At 37.1% G+C, this 15,560-nt stretch overlaps 1 protein-coding gene across 1 annotated transcript in view; it reads right to left on the reverse strand.

Annotated features, from left to right (window-relative positions):
• The window catches only part of LOC128222656 (paladin-like), a 48,089-nt gene that overhangs the window by 8,355 nt on the left and 24,174 nt on the right, over nucleotides 1–15,560 (reverse strand). Inside the window, exons 5-11 of the mRNA XM_052931762.1 lie at nucleotides 12,819–12,983; nucleotides 11,691–11,854; nucleotides 11,288–11,363; nucleotides 10,873–11,012; nucleotides 3,927–4,050; nucleotides 1,104–1,205; nucleotides 568–663 (exon numbers count right to left, since the gene is read on the reverse strand). Coding sequence (XP_052787722.1) covers nucleotides 568–663; nucleotides 1,104–1,205; nucleotides 3,927–4,050; nucleotides 10,873–11,012; nucleotides 11,288–11,363; nucleotides 11,691–11,854; nucleotides 12,819–12,983 — 867 coding nt within the window. The remainder of the gene's footprint in view (nucleotides 1–567; nucleotides 664–1,103; nucleotides 1,206–3,926; nucleotides 4,051–10,872; nucleotides 11,013–11,287; nucleotides 11,364–11,690; nucleotides 11,855–12,818; nucleotides 12,984–15,560) is intronic.

Genomic DNA, 15,560 nt, shown 5'->3' on the forward strand with positions numbered 1-15,560 from the left:
GAATTCATACGTCATAATTTCCATTTTGTACGCATCAAAAGCCTATTAACTCTCCATAATCTGCCTTACACATTTTCACTAAAAGCTCAGCAATTTCGGTCGGATTTAGTTTCAGGGAAAATCGGCGCTTCGGGAAAAGAAAGATGTAAGCATTTTATCTCGACTGATGCTCCTGGTAATGGTTTTCTGACTCAGAGTTGAATTTGTAAGTGACTGGTATAAATATGGCAGAACAATAAGTCAATGGCATTATTGTAGACGCGGATGGTAATAGTGTGGCTTTGGTACATTGATGTTGTACACGTGCAGCATACAGAAAGTATGACAGAACACTATCAAGCAAGACTGTCATCTAAGAAGCTCATAACTAGTGATTTTGTTAAACCAGAAAGTGAATGCGTTAAAAAAACGCATAAGTATCAAAAAATTCTTTTTCGGGACGGCTACATCCTGTTTCAAGGTCGTTCAGCTATTTGGTTCGATATTTACATTTATTTTATGTTGGAGCAACACACTCAAGACCTGTTCTATGGTAATAGATAGATGAACAAGCTAGTGTAAGCTCACCTCATCTGAGACGTACGAGTAGAAGCAGATGAGAAAGAAGTAGCGAGCCAGGTAGTCCCTGCACCGCCCATACTGACTCGCAATGTCAGCTGGCCTCTGGAAAAAAGATACACCTGTTATTGTATTCTTGTCATACAATAAGCATCATCGAAAAAGCAAATTGTGTAGTATATTTAAAAAGTGCAATATTTCAATTAAATCCGTTAAGCTGAATGCGTCAGGACCTCCGGAAGAACTTCGAAACTACGAATATTCGACATTACCGAAATACAAAACATGCTGCACCAAACCCCAAACATTCTGTTCTGGCTGAAATTTACATTCGTTCTTGAACCTGTCTTGCGCTCTTGTTCAGTCGTGAAAACTATGTAAATTGTATTGAAGCTTTAATCACGCTATCTATCTTCAGGGACAACCAGTGAAAAACGCCAAAATTTATACATCATATATACTTTAAAAACATAAAATTGCTTTGGTTTGATGTTGGATTATACTGCTTGTGAAATCAGATGGTATTCTGAATGCTCATTGCTTACTGTGGCGTGGTCGGCTTGCATATCGCGGAGTGTTTTCTTTGCATTGTAGATTTCTGTGCGCAGGTTGTGGGTCGTACAGCAGTTGTCTATCGCCATGTCAACCTGGTATTCAGAAATAAATAAACACAGGGAGTGCCCTACAGATATTGCAGAATAATAAAAATATTTAAGAAATATGACGTTCTGTTTATATTACTGGAGAACAAAATCATTAACTGTATCACAATACAAAGAGAAAACATTCAAAGGAGTTTCGGTAGAGTTAAATTGGAAATTCGAATTGCGAATTCGTTATGATAATTCATTGTTGTATATGTAGTAACGAGTTTCAATTTATCCATGGTTCATCCAACAGGTAGACAAAGCCTATGTTTAAGCCCTTCATGCAAAGTGAAGGCCCTTACTGCAAGGTGGAGGCGCTAACTGCAAGGTGAAGGCTCTTACTACAAGGTGAAGGCTCTTACTGCAAGGTGAAGGCTCTTACTACACGGTGAAGGCTCTTACTGTAAGGTGTAGGCCCTTACTGCAAGGTGAAGGCTCTTACTACACGGTGAAGGCTCTTACTGTAAGGTGTAGGCCCTTACTGCAAGGTGTAGGCCCTTACTGCAAGGTGGAGGCCTTTACTGCAAGGTGAAAGCTCTTACTGCAAGGTGAAGGCTCTTACTACAAGGTGAAGGCTCTTACTGCAAGGTGTAGGCTCTTACTACAAGATTGAGGCTATTCCTGCAAGGTGGAGGCCCTTACTGCAAGGTGGAGGCCCTTACTGCAATGTGAAGGCGCTTACTGCGAGGTGAAGGCTCTTACTGCAAGGTGAAGGCTCTTACTACAAGGCGAAGGCTCTTACTGCAAGGTGTAGGCCCTTACTGCAAGGTGGAGGCTGTTACTGCAAGGTGAAGGCTCTTACTGCAGGGTGAAGGCTCTTACTTCAAGGTGTAGGCTCTTACTGCTAGGTTGAAGCTATTCCTGCAAGGTTTAGGCCCTTACTGCAAGTTGGAGGCCCTTACTGCAAGGTGTAGGCTGTTAGTGCAATGTGAAGGCGCTTACTGCGCGGTGAAGGCTCTTACTGCAAGTTGTAGGCTATTCCTGCAAAGTGTAGGCCCTTATTGCAAGGTATAGGGGCTTACTGCAAAGTGAAGACCCTTACGACAAGGTGAAGGCTCTTACTGTAAGATTGAGGCTATACCTGCAAGTAAAGGCTCTTACTGCAAGGTTTAGGCCCTTACTGCAAGGTGTAGGCGCTTACTGCAAGGTGAAGGCTCTTACTGTAATATGAAGACTCTTCCTTCAAGGTGAAGGCTTTTATTGCAAGATGAAGGCTCTTACGAAATGCAACAGGCTATTCCTGTAAGGTGATGGTCCTTACTGCAAGGTGTAGGCGCTTACTGCAATATATAGGCGCTAACTGCAAGTTGAAGGCTCTTACTGCATGATGAAGGCCCTTTCTGCAAGGTGTAGGCGCTTCATGCAAGGTGAAGGCTGTTACTGCAAGGTGAAGGCGTTTCCTGCAACGTGAAGGCCCTTACTGCAAGGTGAAGGCTCTTACTGTAAGGTGAAGGCGCTTCCTGCAAGGTAAAGGCTCTTACTACAAGTTGAAGGCCCTTACTGCAATATGAAGACTCTTCCTGCAAGGTGAAGGCTTTTATTGCAAGATGAAGGCTCTTACGTAATGCAAGGTGAAGGCGCTTCCTGCAAGGTGAAGGCTCTTACTGCAAGATAAAGGCTCGCCCTGCAACTTGAAGGCTCGCCCTCCAAGGTGAAGGGGCTTCGTGAAAGGCGAAGGCCTAGCGCAAGGTGTAGGCTGTTACTGCAAAGTGAAGGATCTTACTGCAAGGTGAAGAAGCGCAATGAAAGGTGTAGGCGTTTTATGCAAGGTTAAGGCTGTTACTGCAAAGTGAAGGCTCTATCTGCAAGATGTAGGCTCTTTGTGAAAGGTGAAGGCCCTTCGATCCGGAGTCATGCTCGGAATATTTTATTGAATAACGCGAACTATTTCCGGGATACGTCTAATATAAGCGTGGATTTAAAGACAATTTTCTTCTCACCCGAGCCTCCATGCCCTTATGGAGCATGAACTTTGACCAATTCCGTACTATTCACAAAGGAACAAAAGGCACACATTTAAATTTCATTACACCTCTCTAAATCAGAGTGCTTCTCCCACATTTCCAGCTTCATCAGCAATGGTAAACACAAATATAACTCAATACACATTAATTTTATGACCTCTGTGGTGTATTGATTAAGCCATCATTTTTCCATAATCCAAGAATTTGTAGAAATGTGAGCTATAATCACTCACTTGTATAGTATTATTGCCAATGCAGAATAAAGAGGTTTGATTTCCCACGAGGAATATTGCTTTCAAAGAAATCAAATAAAGAATGGCGATATTGTGTTTCCGAGAAATTATTATTTTTGCATAGGACACATTTATTATTTTCGTAATTTTCATTATAATCATGATTTCTTTGAGCCGCAGGGTAATCAACGGTCTGAAGTCTGGTAAATTTAGTGTGACGTACAGGCAAATCGAAGCTCTTACCCTACGTCTGCCAATGTTAATTTAATTAACACCGCACACGCGACGATATTTAACATATTGCTATTTTTTATCACCGATGTTTTATTATAATACTTTGCCAATTGTGTGGCATTGTATACCTTTTTTCATACAAGAAACATTTATCGCGTAATCAATGATTGTATTTTTATGTATTGTTCAAAATTTAATAACATATTCAGGCGTATTTTGCTCTCAAGGAATATAGCGAAAAGCATCAGTGAAAGGCTATATAAAGGTATTTCGATATCCTCATAACTCACCTGGTGTTTAGCGTTAAGTCCCTCGCTGAGGGCGGCCACGAGGCGGTTAATGGCGCAGAAGAAGCCCTGCTCCTGTAGCTGTTCGCTGTCCATCCGGTTGAGACGACACGCTGCCGAACTCGGGCTGCAATCACGAACATACATAATATTACCGTGGAAACTACGATAAATGCGACAAGCAATACTTTGACATACTGTAAGTACATGGATCAAATCATCAAGAAATCTACAGAGCAACAACATAATACATACATACATTAAACAGTAATGTGAACAAGTGCTTTTTTGTTTTACAGTCTGACCTAGTGACCTACCTTCGGTGACCAACTATAAACCTGACATATCGTGTTTATGCGTGAGTGCTTGCGTGCGTGTGTGTGTGCATTTAAAATAATATCAAATGGTGCAAAAACTGATAAAAAAATGCCATATTTGCCTTATGCTCCTTGTTACTATCGCCCCCAGTGTATTGTCAATACTCCTTGCTCCTGTCGTTCTCACTCCTAACACAATGTCGATAGGATGATTTTCAACGATGAGGGAGAAGCGGGTGAAAAATGATCCGGTAATGATTCGATGGCAGAGAAAATCAAAGTAAACAAAAAAAAACATGCCATCATTTGTCAAAACCATTGTTACTTGTACGGGCATAATTGCCATTGTATTTTTAAAATATCTGAATAATGATTATAAGTAGTTAAGTCATCAATAGCGAATGCCTGACATGATTACAAACATATCTTGTGGACATGAGTGTAAAATTTATCGTTTTGTTTGCACAATTTGATTTCCTGTTCTTACCAGCATAGCATGCACGTAGATCACAGTGCTTCGTATTGTATCTCAACTTGATTCACTTCAAGGTCAACATTGTTACTAAGATGCTGTTTTGGGCTGTATTAAATATGGGTTTAGATTGCAGTTAACAAAAAATGTCGCAAAAATATTTTGAATGCATTAAAATTTAAGGTATGAAAATAGGATGGATATGAAATGTAATTATTTGTATAAAATAGCAAGGAACAATATTTAAATTTCATCTGACATATATTTTTATTGCTTTAACTTATTAATATGTTCTTTATTGCAACGGTTTCACATACAAGGACGATGTCGATCATTGTAAAAATATGGTGGTAGTTTCTGTGTTTGTCAACGTTCAGAATATCGATAAATTCCGTTTGCCTTAATAACGTCCACATTCAGAAACCGAAAACTTGTTCATAAAAACCAGTACACAAATGATCAGCTCAGGGCATCATTACAGCAGCGACGCGCCTGTTCCACTTAATGCATTTTTTATTCATAAACTGAATAGCTAAATGACATGAAAGAGTGATGACAGTGTACCACTAAAATGCAATATATGTATTTAATTAATCAGTAGGCCTTGAAATATTTGACGAGTGATTAATTTTGTTACTAGACTTGCAAATGAGCACTCAGTTAGAGTGTTAGGAAGCGATTGCAAGATTGCGCTCGCGGGGATCTACAATATCTACTGGAGGCGCTTTACGAACGTATTATTTTTATTCTGCATATTCCAAGAGCAACCACGTTCTGTCAACTGATGATGCGCCCTCCAATTACAATGTCCGAGTTTATATTATCTTTGTTTATCCTGAAACAGAAACCGTGACAACATGATTTTCAGTGTTCAATTGTGTCATTATAGCATTATTGGATTTCTAGACCAGAAAAACAACTATTATCCATCGTTTATATGTATATGATACTTTATATTAGAAAGATGCAAAATGCATTGTTTTAAATGGACTCAAACCGTAAGCAATGTGGCGCCACAGAAACGAATTATCAGGCTCAGCACTTCATCCTTTTAATGGTATTACGTACATATACTCTTCCTGTTAACTGTTATAATTTGAGGTAACGTAATTAAATTAACTTTCAACATCAACATCAGCATTCAATGTGAGCTCGGACTTCAGATGAATTGTGGTTGTGAGTTAGAGTTTCGCGCACGAGGTGCTCCGAACAGAGTATTTTCACAGACCCATCTTCTTCTGAAAATTATAAGGGCAGACACCAGCCAATCACGTGCTTTCCATTCATGATTGCCCGGTTTCGTGTTATCTTTGTTCACAGAATACGAAATAAACTTTTTTTCTGTTCTGTTCTGTTCTGTTCTGTTCTATGTGATTCTTGTCTAGTATTGGTACTGATTTCCTTACACAAAGCCGGTTACTCCAGAAATCGTGACGACAATGTATTCGGTATTTAAAAAACAAAAACAATTTTGTTTGAACGATCGCATCAACAAAACAGGAAATGCATTCTATTTCGATCTATCATAGCTTCTATTGGTACTTTTATCTCCTTTTTATAGGAAACGCTACAACACAACTAGGACTTTAAGTGTCAGTGATGTGATATCATCTAAGAGCTTTGCAAAGTTAAGCTTGATTTAAGTAATCTTCTCAACACCACCACTTTAAATGGAACACGTTTATACACGTCTGCTGTATTTAAGGGAAACACGTTCATAAACGTCTGCTGTATCTAAAGGGAGCACGTAAATGTACGTCTTCTGTATTAAAAGGGTACACGTTCATACACGTATGCTGTATCTAAAGGGAGCACGTATATTTACGTCTGTTGTATTAAAAGGGTACACGTTCATATACTCGATGACAGTTATTGTTGCCAATCGTTAAAATATTTGTTTTCTGCTTGTACGAGCATAATTGCTAGTCTCATAAGTCTGTATGAATATTAATCAGATATGCCATTGCACCATAAATGAATTGGAATAAATGTAATTGTTGATGTTGATAGACTATTGTGAAGACTTTAATCTATGAAGAGAACGTGCATTTTGGTCACTCGTGCAAAGAAATAACTATCTTGTATGCATTCAAGATTTTACTAACTTGTTTTAAATACCACAAATACATAAGGTCAGCAACGCCACTTCCATAGCTTACCGGAAATACCCATTTAGTAAGGCTTTAAAATGCAACTATTGACAACACGTCTTGTCCAAGAACTATTGTACATGAATATGGTATGATTAAAGGCATACGCAGATGTTTGCTATAATTTAAAACCATTTATCAATAGAACCAAACGACTGACACGTATTAATTAAATTTGGAGGTTTTCAGTCTAGCGGTCGACTATTTGCCATGAAGTCTTATATTCTGTATTTCATACTTTCATATTTTGGCAACATTCGCCTTATTTGTCAACGAACTATCAGACTAGGCCAAAATAGCCCGCAGTCGTATTCTACATGGCGGAAGGGGATACTGCCCTATACCAAATTCTAAACATCATTCTCGGTATGCCCTTTCTTATCGTATTTACAGTTACATTGTCAACTAGTTTTATTCTAAAAATATATTCAAAGAACTTGTTACTCTAAGTTCCTCAGGGCATCCAAGAAATGATTTGAATATCAGAATATCTTGGTGGCAGCGAGAATTACTGTTAACATAGTTGACCTGCCATCAATTGTTAAATTGCTAGTGCTATGAATAGTAGTGAAACCATAACTTATATATCAGTTTGAAAAACACAAGTGGGTGGGGGGAGGGTACAATGATATCTAAACTTTGATCTTAGTAGTTTCAGAGTGATATTCAAAAGAAAATCAAAGGCCATAACCCGGCAGCAATGAGTCAATGAGTTATAGTTCTTGTGAAGTTCATTCTTCAATAATGTCATCTATTAATATCCTAGTTTCATTGAATTGCATTTAGCAGTTTTTAAATTAGACTTTCAAGTTTCATTCAATTCCTTCCAGAAGTTTCTAAGATATGCTTTAACAAACCATGTTTGAAGGACAAGTGCAGATCATGATCTAACATGTTCATGGTTGCAACTAATTCCTTTGAATTGTTTTCAAATTATCCTCGAGACAAATATTGTTTTCAAAATTTAACAAGGTTTTATTACTTTGCAACAACTTTGCAGTCGGGAATAATTCCTTCCAGAACTTTTGGATTTAGTTGAAAGAGATGAAAAACAAATAAATACAAATTTTAATAAGAAGAAAAACAAGAAGTTCACATTAACAGTATGTCTCAATTCAATAATCGGAGACACAATTTACCTTACCTAATTGAGATGACTATAAGATAAACCTAAAAAACAGAAACAAGAGCTTTGTGATAGGTTCAACGTGCAAGATGTGTATAATTAAGTTTTTTGAGTTGCCGTGTATTTATTTTTACATACAAGATGGGGATACAAGCTGACATATTCGGTTTGTGACAACATATTACCAGAATATCACAACACTTACTTTCCTTAAGATTCACATTAAGATACAGAAAAGTTGAGAGAAGCAATGACCATTTATATCAATTCAGAGCATTTATTAAAGTACAAGCGCGTCATATCAACGTTATATATTTTCATTAATAAACTGGATCGCTGAATATTTTGACAAAGACGAAATTGTACGGCTACAGTTGCATTAAATAGTAATAAATATTGAAGTATGTGATTGAATTTAGAGGACGAGAAATGAATTTGTAAATAACAAGAACAACAAATGAGCACTCAATGTGCAGCGAATTGCGCTCTGGCAACGTGATAGGACTGCAGATAGAGTGTGATTGATAACGCGCACAGGGAGCTAAGGATTCAACCGATTGGGGCCCTCTCAAATTACCAAGGCAACGCTCATAAGCTCTTCAATCACATTGTCAACTAGTTTTATTTGAAGAATATTCAAAGGACTCGTTACTCGATGTTTCTCAGAAACGATTCCAGAGATAAAGTTCTCGGTGGCAAGAGTAGTAACTATAAACGTGCCCGACATGCCATCATTTGTTAATACCATTTACTACTTTTACGGCATAATTGCCCGTCCAATATTGCTATCTGATGATATAATTAGATCAAAAGTAGTGGTGCCATTATTGAAGTAGGACATAATGTAAGGGTTGAATCTCTCCGCTCTGAGATGAATGTCTGCCATAAAAACAACTTGCCTAGAGGTCATGAGTATAAACATTGCTTTGCTCGCATTCACTGACTTCCTAAAGTGCAGAATCTCAACTTGATTCACCTTAAGGTCAGCGATGCTACTAAAATGTTGTATGGGAATATATTGACCAGGGCTTTAAGTAGCATCGACGGTTAACAAACGTCTTTCAAAGAAAATACATTTAAAACATTGTGATTGGACTCATTAAAATATGTACTTGAACCATTTAACTTTAGAGCCAGGTTATATATATATATCAAAAGTGTTATTGTTGTTAGTTTTCATTCAAATGTGAACTTGTCATCTTCTGTATTACATGTTGTTCATATAAATGAGCATTGTCGATCCTTGGTGATATGTGAAAGTTCCTGTGTTTGTCATTATATTGTCAGAATATTGAATCTAGAAACGGAAAACTTGTCCAAGGAAACCATTAGCAGTTATATCAGCTCAGGATATTTATTGGAACAGTACGACGCGTCAGTTCTGCGTTATGTATTTTCATTAATAAAAGGAATAATTTGACAAAAAGACGGAATTGTACGGTTACAAATGCATAATATAGTAATAAACATTGTATGATTAAATTTGAAATACGAGAGCTGTAAAGTATGTAACAAGAAGAGCAAATGAGCACTTAATGTGCTGGGTTACGTGAGGGAACTTCAGATATATTGTGATTGATGTCCCCAGCGGGAAGTCCGAGTTTCTAGTACCACTCGAGGCTCCCACCGCCATGTATTTACTCGTCTACCAACCTCCTCCAGCAAATTACCAGAGCAAACACGTTCTCTCAGCTGACGATGCGCCCTCCAATCACAATCAACCGGTTTTATGTTTTCTTTGTTTAGCTTTATTAAGACTGAGTTCCTCAAACAAAGCAGATTAATCGAGAAATCGTGACGTCAATGAATTCGGTTTCATCGTTGTCATTAAAGCTTTATGGTTTTCAGGAAGAAACGCTTTTAGTGAAACAGATTGCATCAAAAATGCAGTACGGAAATGCATTTGGCTCCACTTTCTTTTACAGTTTCCTTCGTTTAATGACCGAGTTTTTAGTTTCCATGGTCCTTTAGCTTAAGTGCTTTGAATTTTTGCTTGCCTCTGTCAATTGTTGTGGCTTGTTTAAGGTGACATTCCGGGGGGGGGACTGTCGGGTAAGTGGGTCGGACGAATTTGTTTGTAAACTGATATTATCTTCGTGTTATATTTGTTTTTATTTGGCTACATATTTAAGTAAGTTGAACTTTGGCCAATATTAAATATATAAAAGACAAGGTAAATACAAAACATGGGGCTTTTTTGTTGAGATCAAACTGATTTATGTTTTGGTTGTTTATTGGTTTCGGCGGTTTGAAAACCTGTTTCGATGGTAACAAACGCATGATTTTGTGTGTAGTTTCAACAACAAGGTGTAGCTGCTGCATGTAGCTACTACCTCTAAATTTATACAAAACAATGATACCGCATAAGGTCGTTTGCCTATTTGAACTATGTGTTGGATCACTGTCCCTCGTGTTGTTTTTTCAAAGTGAACTTAAGTTTCCGGTGGAACGAACCGACAAACAAACGATAAAACTGGTTTTCGTTTATATTAAACTGTTACAACAAATACACAGTTCTTGAAACCGATTTTAAACCAAAACTTTATTACCAACAAAAACGCCCTCAGTGTGTAACCATTTGTGACATTTATACATATTTAAGTTGATTCAAGTTACGACTAAAATGTTTGTTGAAATGATCCAGAGCTAAACACGGGCCATATACTCTAAGTTGGAAAACCGTTTGTCTGGAAATTGCGAGTAATTTGATTTCAACTCATTCAAATTCGCTTCTCAGCAATGGAATGAGGTGTGCAAAGTGAATTAAAGATGTAATTTGAAATAACAATCATTTTTATTTCACCGAACAATGAGCACTGATAGTTATGCCGTTTAAGGTGTTCGCTTTTAGATAGGTTTTCTATATTATTTCTGGAAGACCTACCGTCTTTGCTTGGCGTCACATTCTTTGTGAGTGAGCAGGAGATAACCCATTACTGCGCCCACGTTGGACCGCCCACTTCCGGTCTGGCATATAAACAACATGGCCGGCTGGCTCCCATCTGCTGACATCAGTGGGGAATCCTGCAAATAATACAGACCTACTGAATAAAGTTCTATTAAGACAATGTTATTACATAAAGTACATGTGTTTGCAATAGAATAGGTGACGCGACAAATTGTGCATGCTTCATAACAAAGTAATAAACAGATTTTGCTTTTCTTTGGAATTATTGCTGATTTTCAACAATTAATATTATCATAATATGAATATGCATTGCTCAACAAGTATGAAATATTCGAATGCACTCTATTTCCATTTCCGTTGTGCAAAAGCATGTTGATTATCGTGTGTTAACCTGTGCTATAGATATGAAGTGGTCCACCTCCAGGTCTGAAGGTGCGGAGTGCAGCGGAAAACACAGGCGGCGGTATCTGTGAATACACGTTATATATACGGTTAATGTAAGTTAACGTTATACAAGTCTGCTACTCGTAACAGACAACGCACGTTATAGGTCTGTGTCATACCAGTATATGACGTCTATTTTTAATTTTATTTTGATACTCTAAGAGATATAACCCCGGGATGCTGGCAATTTTCGTTGAAGACGCATACATTTGTTTTTGAAATACTTGCCGCTGATGCCTAGAAACGCTGGATCGTTTCCAGCATTTTACATATCTTATATCTATCAGAATAGAAAATCGAACCTTACAAACTACATGACGCTAGTTTAGAGAGTCGTTATTCCCCACTACCTAAGTTTGGGGTTGGAGAATGCGAGTCTGGAGTACACTTCCTCTGCCACAAGCAAGTTGTCCTCGAATTGAACAGGATACACGTGCGGCTCTCCGACCATACCCTCAATGTCGTTGTAGAAGGAAAATGAATTATCATCGTTCCTTATCGCCATGTCGATAACCTGCAGGGACAACGATCATTAATTATATATTTTTATTGAATTTCAGACGTCACCAGCATCAAGTTAACAAATTTATTATACCTTTTTTGACAAAACAAGTCTGTGCATCTGGTTATTGATTGCTCTATTATGTGAAGGTATCATCCAGAATATGTACTAGAATTAACCTGTCATGTTTTCATAAAAGGCTCGTTAATGACAGAAGAAATCGTTCTCAAGTTCGCATTTTATACGCATTGTTTTTGTGAAGTCTCTTGTGTCTTCACTTCTCAGAACACTGACTGTTAGCATCCGCCAGAGGACAATGATTGAACCACTGCACCGTGAACACAGTTAATGTTTGCCTTTATCACATACACAGAAAAGAGTGTTATTGACTGAGCGCCAAATATGAACTGTTCCATGTCACAACCTGTGTTCGCGACGTCAAATAGTAATTGTTGTTGTTTTTAAAGATAAAAGAACTATTACATTTCGGCATGATCTTGTTTACCATTGAACTGTGTAATAGTTACCTCTTTTTTGATAAAGCTATAACTGAGAACGTTTCTTCATATACCGTATGTTTGTTGCATTGGCTAATGACATGGCAAAGTGGGGTCTCTAGGAAGAGAGGGTTCTATGGTGTTGAGGTCAATGTTAATTAAAAACAACGATTTAAATATTTTAAAAGAGGCAATGACCACCAGTAAACAACCATAATAATGCAATTGATAAATGAATGTGTCTGTTTCGAATAGTATTTGCATTATGTCTCGTATAGGACGATGTCAGTAGAAATCAATAAAAATGGCGACGTATATGGTCTTAATTCGGTTGTACTGTTTTGCTGGAATTACAACTTCTCAAAACCCTGATGGTGTATTCTACTCAAATTAAAATATTGAAGTGTATTCAAGTGGTCTTCTTGATAATTACATTTTTCATGGAATCGAAATATATTCAGATCAAGCCCAACACGAACCCTTTTCCGAATGCTTGCTTCGTACAGGTCTGCCTCCTTGACGAGTTTTCCCGTGACAACACAGTCTCGCAGGTTCTTGCGGGACTTGATCGTGTACGGGATAAAGTCGTCTGCTATGTTTACAAACAACACGGGCTCTTCTCGCATGTTGAACATTAAAATTTCCTGCAACAAGCCAACAATGAATAATTCTTTAATTAAATGGTATCTAAGGGCCTTCCACAGTGCAAACGTCGTTTGAAGGACAAAAACTAAGTTTTTATTAAGATTTGAGGTTCAATATTTAGCAAGCATAATTCATCCGTTGCAACATGTGAAGCTGTATTTAGGAGTTGAGCCATTTCTACGAAAGAAGATTTTTTCAGATTTCCAATTAAACAAACATTTTTTTCCGGAAAGGTCTTAATACAAAATAAAAAAAATTGTGTCAAAATTGCCAGAACTACCCAATCAACAAAATCCTGAGGCTTTGTTCTAATAATAGCTATTTCGAAAAAGATATTTGCATTTTCGTAGCCAGAAAATGAAATGCATCCACTATTTCCTTATTTTATTGAATAACTTTCTTATTTGAAAAGTAATCACCAAGAACTCTCAAGACATTGTCGATTAGGTAGGTCTGGGGCATTTTGACACAAATTCAAAGTTATAATGTCGACAGACTTTTACGAAATAAAATGCTTCACGTTTATAGAAATGGAAACACAAACGTTATATAGAAGGAATACACTGAGGAGAAAGCATTCCCAGTCATAATTGAACCATAGACTGTCAACTTAATTTAATTGTCTGTAAAATATTTTCTTTAGAGTTCCTTTATATTTACATGTCGACAATGAATAATTATTTAATTAAATGGTATTTAAGGGCCTCCCACCGTGCAAACGTCTTTTGAAGGACAAAAACTAATCATGTTTAAAAAGATCAGTTTTTATTAAGTTTTGAGGTTAAATATTTAGCAAGCATAATTCGTAAATCCGTTGCAACATGTGAAGCTGTAGTTATTAGGAGCTGAGCCATTTTAACGAAAGCAGATTTTATTAGATAATCTCCAATAAAAAAGCATGACAAGTAACATCTTTCCGGAAAGGTCTTAATACAAAATAAATATGTTTTTGAGTCAAAATTGCCAGAGCTTCCCAATTAACAAAGGTTTGAAGCTATGTGGTAATTGCAGCTATTTTAAAAAGGATATTTGCATTTTTATCAACAGAAAATGAATTTTATCCTCTATATTTTCTTATTTTATTGAATAACTTTCTTATTTGAAAATATGCCATCAAGAACTCTCAAGACTTTGTTGATTAGGAAGTCTGGGGCATTTTGACACAACAACAAAGTTGTAATGTTGACAGATTTTTCCGAAAAAAATGCTTCACGTTTACAGAAATGGAAACGCAAATGTTATATAGAAGGAACACACTGCGGAGATAGCATCCCTAGTCATAATTGAACCGTAGACTGTTTACTTAATGAAATTGTCTGAAAATACTTTCTTTAGAGTTCCATTGTAATCAAAAGAAAAGAAAACATATAATGCAATAAATGTCTCGTGAGCTTAGACTTTAGTTCATATTTACGAGAAGATCGTAGATATATGATCAAGGATAAAGTTTAAACGAAACTAGTTTGCCATTCTCAGCTATCATTTCAAATTATATCGTTCAATAAGTCTTCTATCTTTTAACTTCCAACCATTATGATTATCACCACAAATTAAATGTCCCTTTCTTTATGGTCGTCATATATGGTTTTTCACATCAAGCCATAAATGTGATCGAGGATATATTAATGTTTCTGTGGTAACGCTTTATTGAATGGTTAGGCAACTGGTTATGTAAGACTGAGATCAATTCGCAGGTCCGTGACATTCGCAGGTCCGTGACATTCGCAGGTCCGTGACATTCGCAGTTCTCGGTCGCGGTACCTTGGCAAGCTTTTGCTCATTAGACCTTATTGATTCTCGAGAATATACATGCATTTATCCTATCTCCCACAGAGATGTTCGCGATCTCGGCGTCTCTTGATCCCTAATGAGACACAGTTATTTTCTCCGTTGGTCTTAAAGTGCTAAATATGGTTATTATACTGGTTCAAGCTGCGCTTTTTTGTATACATGTTTAATTGTTAAGCTTTTGATATCTCGCCATACTCGAATGTTCATGTTCGAGGGTTGTTTAAGAATGTCTCATTTATCACTTCAATATTATATGAAATATTTACATGTTTTTGAAAGGGAAACAACGAGATGTCCTTTATCACCTGAAAAAAACGAATGCTAAAAGAGTACTTATTATGGGATTAGGAGTATACCTACATAATTATGTTATAAATCATACATGGATGATTTATTCTCTTCAATATTTTATCCCCTAATACCATGCAGGGGGGGGGGGGGTCCAACGTAATTTATTTTTTCGGATATTTAAGTGAGGGAAATGTTCGATGCGGAACAAAATGGCTTTCACAACCCGCCATTTTGTTCCGCATCGAACATTTCCCTCACTTAAATATCCGAAAAAATAAATTACGTTGGACCCCCTGACCATGGTGATGTACCAGTAAAATGACAGAAGAACAGTTATACCTGTTGAAATCTTTCAAAGAATACGTGATTGACATGTTATCTATGCTACGAAACTAATGACGTCAGAATGAACATTTGAAATCCAGTGTTGCATCTATTTGTTATTGGCAAACTAGTATATATATATGGAAGATCGATGTTACTCTCAAAATGAT

This window comes from Mya arenaria, chromosome 2 (assembly GCF_026914265.1).
Source record: "Mya arenaria isolate MELC-2E11 chromosome 2, ASM2691426v1".
NCBI classification, from domain to species: Eukaryota; Metazoa; Mollusca; class Bivalvia; order Myida; family Myidae; genus Mya; species Mya arenaria.